Source organism: Procambarus clarkii, chromosome 91, assembly GCF_040958095.1.
Source record: "Procambarus clarkii isolate CNS0578487 chromosome 91, FALCON_Pclarkii_2.0, whole genome shotgun sequence".
NCBI classification, from domain to species: domain Eukaryota; kingdom Metazoa; phylum Arthropoda; class Malacostraca; order Decapoda; family Cambaridae; genus Procambarus; species Procambarus clarkii.
The window spans coordinates 16611271-16621481 of record NC_091240.1 but is presented as its reverse complement, the minus strand read 5'-3'; the positions used below and the strand labels follow the sequence as shown (position 1 = coordinate 16621481).

The window sequence follows — 10211 nt, the reverse complement described above, 5'->3', positions numbered from 1 at the left end:
TTATTTTCTTCCTTAGGAGCTGCGCCACGTCGTGAGCCCCAAGACGCTCCATTTTGCCAGACTAACTAGTCACATGGCCAGCTAGTTAAGCAGGTGCTAATATCCTAGATGCCAGACAATATAGTCAAGAGGATCACCAGGGCTGGCCAGAGGGGCAGGCAAGGGAAAATGTTCATGGTCCTCACACCATTTTGATCACCCGTCAAGTTTACCTTAGGAACACCGTACACAGGACTTTGTCCTCAAGTTGTCAAGTGCAGTTTGACGGCGACTGTCAAGATGATTTTCATCTGAGATGGTAATGCTTTCATCTGAGATGGTAATGCTTTCATCTGAGGTGGTAATGCATTCATCTGAGATGGTAATGCTTTCATCTGAGATGGTAATGCTTTCATCTGAGACGGTAATGCTTTCATCTGAGATGGTAATGCATTCATCTGAGATGGTAATGCTTTCATCTGAGATGGTAATGCTTTCATCTGAGACGGTAATGCTTTCATCTGAGATGGTAATGCTTTCATCTGAGATGGTAATGCTTTCATCTGAGGTGGTAATGCATTCATCTGAGATGGTAATGCTTTCATCTGAGATGGTAATGCTTTCATCTGAGATGGTAATGCTTTCATCTGAGACGGTAATGCTTTCATCTGAGATGGTAATGCTTTCATCTGAGGTGGTAATGCTGTCAAGAGTGACACAGTTTACATAAGAGTAAGTTGTGAGTTTTGAGATAGTGAGGTAATTTTGTAAGTGAAAATGTTTGTGAGTAGTGTGGTAGTGATGGTGGTGGTGAGTAGTGTGGTAGTGATGGTGTTGGTGAGTAGTGTGGTAGTGATGGTGTTGGTGAGTAGTGTGGTAGTGATGGTGAGTAGTGTGGTAGTGTTGGTGTTGGTGAGTAGTGTGGTAGTGATGATGGTGAGTAGTGTAGTAGTGATGATGGTGAGTAGTGTGGTAGTGATGATGGTGAGTAGTGTAGTAGTGATGATGGTGAGTAGTGTGGTAGTGATGATGTTGGTGAGTAGTGTGGTAGTGATGGTGTTGGTGAGTAGTGTGGTAGTGATGGTGAGTAGTGTGGTAGTGATGGTGAGTAGTGTGGTAGTGATGATGGGGAGTAGTGTGGTAGTGATGATGGTGGTGAGTAGTGTGGTAGTGATGGTGATGGTGAGTAGTGTGGTAGTGATGGTGGTGGTGAGTAGTGTGGTAGTGATGGTGAGTAGTGTGGTAGTGATGGTGAGTAGTGTGGTAGTGATGATGGTGAGTAGTGATGGTGTTGGTGAGTAGTCTGGTAGTGATGATGTTGGTGAGTAGTGTGGTAGTGATGATGAGTAGTGTGGTAGTGATGATGTTGGTGAGTAGTGTGGTGGTGATGGTGAGTAGTGTGGTAGTGATGGTGGTGGTGAGTAGTGTGGTAGTGATGATGTTGGTGAGTAGTGTGGTAGTGATGGTGATGGTGAGTAGTGTGGTAGTGATGGTGGTGGTGAGTAGTGTGGTAGTGATGGTGGTGGTGAGTAGTGTGGTAGTGATGGTGATGGTGAGTAGTGTGGTAGTGATGATGTTGGTGAGTAGTGTGGTAGTGATGGTGATGGTGAGTAGTGTGGTAGTGATGGTGTTGGTGAGTAGTGTGGTAGTGATGATGTTGGTGAGTAGTGTGGTAGTGATGGTGTTGGTGAGTAGTGTGGTAGTGAGGATGTTGGTGAGTAGTGTGGTAGTGATGATGGTGAGTAGTGTAGTAGTGATGATGGTGAGTATTGTGGTAGTGATGGTGTTGGTGAGTAGTGTGGTAGTGATGATGGTGAGTAGTGTAGTAGTGATGATGGTGAGTACTGTGGTAGTGATGGTGTTGGTGAGTAGTGTGGTAGTGATGGTGAGTAGTGTGGTAGTGATGATGTTAGTGAGTAGTGTGATGGTGATGGTGAGTAGTGTGGTAGTGATGATGTTGGTGAGTAGTGTGGTAGTGATGGTGAGTAGTGTGGTAGTGATGGTGTTGGTGAGTAGTGTGGTAGTGATGGTGAGTAGTGTGGTAGTGATGATGGTGAGTAGTGTGGTAGTGATGATGGTGGTGAGTAGTGTGGTAGTGATGGTGATGGTGAGTAGTGTGGTAGTGATGGTGTTGGTGAGTAGTGTGGTAGTGATGATGGTGAGTAGTGTGGTAGTGATGGTGTTGGTGAGTAGTGTGGTAGTGATGATGGTGAGTAGTGTGGTAGTGATGGTGTTGGTGAGTAGTGTGGTAGTGATGGTGAGTAGTGTGGTAGTGATGGTGAGTAGTGTGGTAGTGATGGTGAGTAGTGTGGTAGTGATGGTGAGTAGTGTGGTAGTGATGGTGAGTAGTGTGGTAGTGATGGTGAGTAGTGTGGTAGTGATGGTGAGTAGTGTGGTAGTGATGATGGTGAGTAGTGTGGTAGTGATGATGGTGAGTAGTGTGGTAGTGATGATGGTGAGTAGTGTGGTAGTGATGATGGTGAGTAGTGTGGTAGTGATGATGGTGAGTAGTGTGGTAGTGATGGTGTTGGTGAGTAGTGTGGTAGTGATGATGGTGAGTAGTGTGGTAGTGATGGTGTTGGTGAGTAGTGTGGTAGTGATGGTGAGTAGTGTGGTAGTGATGGTGAGTAGTGTGGTAGTGATGGTGAGTAGTGTGGTAGTGATGGTGAGTAGTGTGGTAGTGATGATGGTGAGTAGTGTGGTAGTGATGATGGTGAGTAGTGTGGTAGTGATGATGGTGAGTAGTGTGGTAGTGATGATGGTGAGTAGTGTGGTAGTGATGATGGTGAGTAGTGTGGTAGGGATGATGATGTCAACCACAACGCTGTAAATGCTTCACCCACGTACTACAAATACAAATAATCGCCAACAGAACCTAAACACCTAACCTAACCTATACCTATATATGCAGAATATGGTAATATATAATGATATTAATTTATATATGAGAAAATTCATGTTTTGAATGAACAGCCATGATAACACCTGCAAAGGATTCCTGATCAACCAGGCTGTGACTCATACGTCAGGCTACGAGCAGCCGCGTCCAACAGCCTGATTGGCCAGTCTTGCAACGAAGAGGCCTGGTCGAGGACCGGGCCGCGGGGAGGCTAAGCCCTGAACCGAACACAAGGTAACCACAAGGTAAGGTAACATGTTGAAATTGATGAACGCGTCTTTGAGGTCGACCGCTGGATGGAATGGACTTGGTCTGAGGCCGGGTTGCTTACACAGCTTCAAGATAGATGAGGCAAAAGTGAGCAATTGTTGTGGCCATCCTCGAATTGTTAAGTTCAAGAAGCAGAAGGCTCTGAACCAGGCTCCACTGTTTGCTGGAAGTGTTTGATGTAAGTAAGTAATTATCAACAGAAGGCACCAACCCGGGAAGGCTATGTAGCACCATCAAATGTGCGGGATAATCAGAGGGCGCTAAATATCACCAAGGATGCCAATATGAGAACAGAAACGCATAAGGCGAACGATATCAAAAGTATCCGAGTCACCGAGAATACTATCGAGAGACAAGCAGGTAGGATGACAGTCAGTACGTGATGAGCGAGTGTGTGCAACAGTATTAGCTCTTGCTGACACATTCCCTTAATTCTTGCCATGACCTCGTCCCAGACACACGCTCAGTCCATCCTCACACACTTATAAACTCCCAATGCTTGTCCAAGTGATGAAACTGGATTTTTTTTATCGGGACCAAAATGTAGCGGGAAGGTGGGTGGTTGAGACAGCCCCGTGTGTGTGTGTGTGTGTGTGTGTGTGTGTGTGTGTGTGTGTGTGTGTGTGTGTGTGTGTGTGTGTGTGTGTGTGTGTGTGTGTGTGTGTGTGTGTGTGTGTGTGTGTGTGTGTGTGTGTGTGTGTGTGTGTGTGTGTGTGTGTGTGTGTGTGTGTGTGTGTGTGTGTGTGTGTGTGTGTGTGTGTGTGTGTGTGTGTGTGTGTGTGTGTGTGTGTGTGTGTGTGTGTGTGTGTGTGTGTGTGTGTGTGTGTGTGTGTGTGTGTGTGTGTGTGTGTGTGTGTGTGTGTGTGTGTGTGTGTGTGTGTGTGTGTGTGTGTGTGTGTGTGTGTGTGTGTGTGTGTCAGCGAGAGAAGGGAACGTTGGTACTCCTCGCTAAACTAAAATAAACTGTTTGTGTGGTAACCTGTTTAGACGTGTAGACCTGCAACTTGACTCGTTGCAGGTCACGTTTAATGAGACCTGCCAATATTGCGTTGTCTTCACACTACAACTCTCTATTGGGTATACAAAAAACTATTCTCCAGCCTTGGTCACGTATGCATGATATGCTAATTCCACTCTTAAGGTTTTAACACTGATATAAGCAAGCATCGTGATACAAAACAAGTCCCTACTACAAGGAATCACTATAAAAACACACACTAGCACTCAAATATAGCGGATGCCGTAGAAAAAGACCCCGTTATTATCAGGGAACTCTACACACAACAGTACTGTTCAGAAAGGGATCCTTATCAAAGAGGTAAATGCTGTCACAGATAAGAGAAAAGGTCTTGCAAAGCTCCAAGACTGTAGCTCCAACACTTCAGGAGGTGGTATGAAAATGTTTGCTTAATAGCAGGAAGGAAAATGATAAAAAACGGTAAAGAGAAAGAAGAGAGTGTGAGGGGGGACTTACGCAAGTATGCTAACAATAACACGAGGAGCAATGAGACCAGGAGTCAGTTACCTGCCCAGAGTTAACGGGGAAACTTTAAACTAATATTTGGTTACTGACTCTGCAAGACAACCCTGTCATCCTCTGTGTATCTGTCTGTCTGTCGTTGTGTTTGAGTGACAAGTGAGTGTGGCGTTCAGCATCGAGTATATAATTGTTACCCCTTTGTGCAACAGTCTGGCGGGAAGCGATTGTTGCCCCTTTGTTAGGTGTAAGTGCACCATCTTATCACCCAATATTTACCTTCCGCTGATTTCGTTGCATTTTTACAACTGGTTTGTTGGTCATGCTAGCGACAAATGTAATGTTGCGATTTCTCTAGTCTGGTATCATTAATGTTTGTGTCTATTTTCGCGATAATACTCATTGGTGAAGACTGTTGAGTATATATATTTAACTGGATGAGGTACCCAGAAGTGCCCAAGACCATCTGCCTCTCCCTCTCCCTACATCTCCCCACTTAACCCATATTCCCTCCCCTCTTACTCTCCCTTCCTCTTCCTCGCCTCTCTTCCCTTCCATCTCCCCCAATGTCCCCCCCTTCTCCCCATATCCCTATACCCCCTTCTCCCCCCCCCAATCACACCCCCAACCTAATGGGGGGAGGCACATGAAAACTCAATTGGAAACACACCAAATATTTCACACCTGACCATGTAAATTTCTATAAATGTTAATATGTCTTAAAATATATAACTCAGGCCGACCCCAAAGAGCCTATGTCAATCCTAGACCCCAGACCATTCCCACTGCAAAGTTAGGTGAGGTTAGCTCCAAGCACCTGGTCTCCATTTTCAAGTAAATTATAACAAAGTGCGGGTAAATGGCAGGAATAAACTCTACAGAAAAAACATTTGTAGTTTCATTTCAGACTGAAAAATCGCTCGGAGGAAGGGGTGGGGGGGGGGTAGAGTTAAGGGCTAATATTTCTTAAAGTATTAAATTTAGACCGACCCCTGACGAGCCTATGTTTGTCGTATACCGCATACTATTCCCCCTGCAAAGCTGAGTGAGACTAGGGCCCTCTCAGTGTCTGACCCACATCCTTGAACAGACAGAAAGACAGACACAAACATATAGATACGTTTACAATATATATATAGATACGTTTACAATATAGATACGTTTACAATATAGACAACCCATAAATTTGAAAATAAAGTACCGACGTTTCGGTCGCATTATCAAGTCTCGTGAAAATTTTCCAGAACGGAGTGAAACGCCTTCACTTCCTATATTTTCAGGTTTGTGGGTTATCTAATTCTCAGTCAAGTTACTGAAACTTACTTTCTAGGAGAATGTGAATGTAACAGTATACACAAAATAATCTCATTTGAGGAACAAGTTCCCCGGAGCCACGAGAGGCTAGAAGCGAGTCTCAGACCAGTAATGGCGCCGTAAGAACAATGCCAGAGGGAGGAGGTGGACGTGTCCACACGCTCCGCCCTCGTCCTCGACTTCAACGTTCGTTTTTACTTCTCATTTATTATTATTCATTATAATTATTATTATTATTTGCTTCACCATGTGGTGGGGTTAGATTTGTTTGCGGTGTTAGGCTTGTCAATTCAAAATTCACAGGCAATGCCTTATTCATAGTTTTTATCTAGAAGGTGAAGGGACGACGACGTTTCGGTCCGTCCTGGACCATTCTCAAGTCGATTGTGAATTGTCCAGTCGTTCACAATCGACTTGAGAATGGTCCAGGACGGACCGAAACGTCGTCGTCCCTTCACCTTCTAGTGTGTGGTCTGGTCAACATACTTCAGCCACGTTATTGTGACTCCTCGCCTGTTTATTTTCATATTTTTGGGTTGGGAGTCCAATTTTCAGGGTCGGTATTGTGACTTACTGTCTGAATATCCTCACCATCTACCATCATGAAGGTGTTGGCATGTTGCAAGCATGGTGAATGTTGCTAGCATGTAGGCAGACGGAGTCTCGAATTATATTCCTGTAGCTAATTATATTTTCAGCCAACAGCGACGGTACTGGAAGGGAATCTTACCTCACATATTCGAAACTACCCATTATATATCAAATCAAAATGCTTATTCAGGTAAACGTACATACATAGGAAGATGAGTTACAAACAAAATGGTGGATTTATAGATAGAGCTATAGTACTTACAATACGCTAAAGCCATACGCAGTGTTTCGGACAAAAATATAAAAAAATATCTCGCTTGGTTTAACCGGCAACTCAGATCCAACTGAGAAAAAATTAAAAGTTATAATTATTATGTTTATAAAATATAGATAATGGCTTTTAAAGAGCCTTGAAAAATCTCCTTTTCATTTAATCAATAAAACATTACAGCATGTTCAATATAAAACTAAATAATTAGAAAATCTCGCCGGAATATTTTCAAAATTATCCATAAGTTTGTCCTAATTTTGAGAATATTTAATTCAAAATTATCCTTATGAACAATTTTCTTTTAACCACAGTGTCAAGAGGGATATGTTACCCAAGGAAATGTGCACCTGTCAAGCACAGAGATGACCATGACCTTAAGTAGGTGTGGAGGTCATGACCCTCACGTCCCTGAGAGCCTAGCCTCCCTACCCCGTTCTCACGATTTGACATTGTAAAAAAAAAATCCATATATTTTGCCTACCTGAAACGTTCGAATTCTAAGCCAGCCTCGTACCATACCTCTCGTGGGGCTAGATTCACGAAGCAGTTACGCAATTACTTACGAACGTGTACATCTTTCCTCAATCTTTGACGGCTTTGGTTACATTTATTAAACAGTTTACAAGCATGAAAACTTGCCAATCAACTGTTGTTATTGTTATAAACAGCCTCCTGGTGCTTCGGAGCTCATTAACTGTTTAATAATTGTAAACAAAGCCGCCTAAGATTGAGAAAAAATACACAGATTCGTGTGTGCGTAACTGCTTCATGAATCTAGCCCCCAGAAAACACTAATAAGGTTAATTCCTCTGTAGCCTATCCTCAGTGTACCGTTTAACCCCCCAATTGTACCGTCCCATCCCTGCTGTACCCTCCCTTCCCTAATCACCCTAATGTACCGTCACACTCCCTCAGTACCATCCATTCCCTGTAACCCAGTCAGTGACTACAGTTAAGATGCCAGTCTCCAATCGTATTACAAGTTAATTGTGATATGTTTACACAGGTGGGGAACGGTAGTAGACATATGGCTTCTTTTGCTAAGATAATACCCAGCTGGCTACAAGACAATACCGGGCCGGCCTTAAGGTGGATAATATCCCAGCCAGCCACATGACAATATCCCAGCCGGCCACATGACAATATCCCAGCCGGCCACATGACAATATCCCAGCCGGCCACATGACAATATCCCAGCCGGCCACATGACAATATCCCAGCCGGCCACATGACAATATCCCAGCCGGCCACATGACAATACCCCAGCCGGCCACATGACAATATCCCAGCCGGCCACATGACAATACCCCAGCCGGCCACATGACAATATCCCAGCCGGCCACATGACAATATCCCAGCCGGCCACATGACAATATCCCAGCCGGCCACATGACAATATCCCAGCCGGCCACATGACAATATCCCAGCCGGCCACATGACACAATATCCCAGCCGGCCACATGACAATATCCCAGCCAGCCACATGACAATATCCCAGCCAGCCACATGACAATATCCCAGCCAGCCACATGACAATATCCCAGCCAGCCACATGACAATATCCCAGCCAGCCACATGACAATATCCCAGCCAGCCACATGACAATACCCCAGCCAGCCACATGACAATACCCCAGCCAGCCACATGACAATACCCCAGCCAGCCACATGGCAATACCCCAGCCAGCCACATGACAATACCCCAGCCAGCCACATGACAATACCCCAGCCAGCCACATGACAATACCCCAGCCAGCCACATGACAATACCCCAGCCAGCCACATGACAATACCCCAGCCAGCCACATGACAATACCCCAGCCAGCCACATGACAATACCCCAGCCAGCCACATGACAATACCCCAGCCAGCCACATGACAATACCCCAGCCAGCCACATGACAATACCCCAGCCAGCCACATGACAATACCCCAGCCAGCCACATGACAATACCCCAGCCGGCCACATGACAAATAATATCCCAGCCGGCCACAAAAATCAGCTACATTACAAAATAATAATAATCTTTGTTGGAGATTTAATATATTTCATGAAATCGTGTAAGATGAACCTCGCAGCTGAGTAGACAGCGTTCGGGGGTCATAGTCGTAAGAGCCCTCGTAGTCCCAGACGAGGCAGAAACAATTATTGAGCAGCGTTTCTTTCACCCTGGTGCTCCTGTTCACCTAGCAGTAAATTAGGAACCTGGGAGTCAGACAACTGCTACGGGCTGCGTCCTGGGGATGTGTGTGTTAGAGAGAAACATATGTATATATACATATGTAGTATGTAGAAACATATGTAGTAGATATATATTTCTACTATCCGGGGACGCAATATGGGAAGCGCCCGGATAGCTCAGTCGGTAGAGCATTAGGCTTTTAACCTAAGGGTCCAGGGTTCGAGTCCCTGTTCGGGCTAAATATTTTTTGGGGGGGGGCCCTGGTGGCTGAGTGGACAGCGCTTGGTATTCGTAATCCTAGGGGACTGGAGAATCGATCCCCGGCGATGACGGAAACAAATAGGCAGTTTCTTTCACCCTGATGCGCCTGTTCACCTAGCAGCAAATGGGTACTTGGGAGTTAGACAGCTGTTAAGAGCTGCTTCCTGAGGGTACATGCAAAAAAAAAAGAGTTGATTGATAGTTGAGAGGCGGGGCCAAAGAGCCAGAGCTCAACCCCCGCAAACACAACTAGGTGAATACATAATTGAGGAAAAATAGATTAGAATAGAGGCTAATAGGTCGAGTCTGCAGGCACGAATAGTAAATACATCGTACACAGACAGCTCTCCAACGGATTTTGAAACCAAATATACATTTAATATACAATGAAACCTTACCTTACACTTACCTTACCAAGTTAACCTAACCACGCCGAGCCTAACACAGCCCAAGGCTAATATACCTTAACCTAACAATATGTATGCGGGTTTAACAAACGGAAAATTAGCTTTGTCGAATCGGTTTGTGTACGATTTCGCCCTATACTCCCTATAAGATGTTGTCCTGCGGTAAGGAGTGGCGCCGCTTCCTCTGGTGACAGCCAAGCCCACGCTTCACCACCGAGTATATGCGGCAAGAATGTAAATGTTCCACCTTCCCAAGCTGAGCCTCTGACATCACTACTGTACTAGTAGTACTGGCTTGGCTAGTACTAGCCTAGTACAACTGGCTAGGCTAATACTAGCCTAGCCTAGTACTGGCTACGGTAGTATTAGCCTAATACAACTGGCTAATACTAGTACTAGCCTAGTAGTACTGACTAGGCTAGTACTAGCCTAGTAATACTGGCTAGGCTAGTACTAGCCTAGTAATACTGGCTAGCCTAGTACAACTAGGTGCGTACACCCTGACACCAGGTTGACCAGAAGCAGGAGAAAGGCGTCACAACAGGTCTTTCCAAGGTCCC

The 10211-nt window shown here is 45.1% G+C and overlaps 1 protein-coding gene and 1 non-coding gene across 2 annotated transcripts; one reads left to right on the top strand and one right to left on the bottom strand.

Annotated features, from left to right (window-relative positions):
- Positions 1 to 213: 213 nt before the first annotated feature.
- Positions 214 to 3256, bottom strand: LOC138359589 (thioredoxin domain-containing protein 2-like). Its single transcript, XM_069318938.1, has 2 exons — positions 3210 to 3256; positions 214 to 682 (listed from the first exon to the last, which is right to left on the bottom strand). Exons 1-2 carry the CDS (start codon positions 3254 to 3256, stop codon positions 214 to 216), a joined length of 516 nt encoding a protein of 171 aa, XP_069175039.1.
- Positions 3257 to 9148: 5892 nt separating this feature from the next.
- On the top strand, positions 9149 to 9221 carry TRNAK-UUU (transfer RNA lysine (anticodon UUU)). Its single transcript has one exon. It is a non-coding gene; the product is annotated as a tRNA-Lys (tRNA).
- The last annotated feature ends 990 nt before the right edge of the window (positions 9222 to 10211 follow it).

What these genes read in the sequence shown, in the direction of transcription:
- LOC138359589 (XM_069318938.1), bottom strand. Translation starts at nt 3,256, where the DNA reads ATGGCCACAACAATTGCTCACTTTTGCCTCATCTATCTTGAAGCTGT. An exon ending in CTCATCTATCTTGAAGCTGT is followed by an intron (nt 683 to 3,209) that starts GTAAGCAACCCG and finishes CACTCTTGACAG; the next exon opens with CATTACCACCTCAGATGAAA.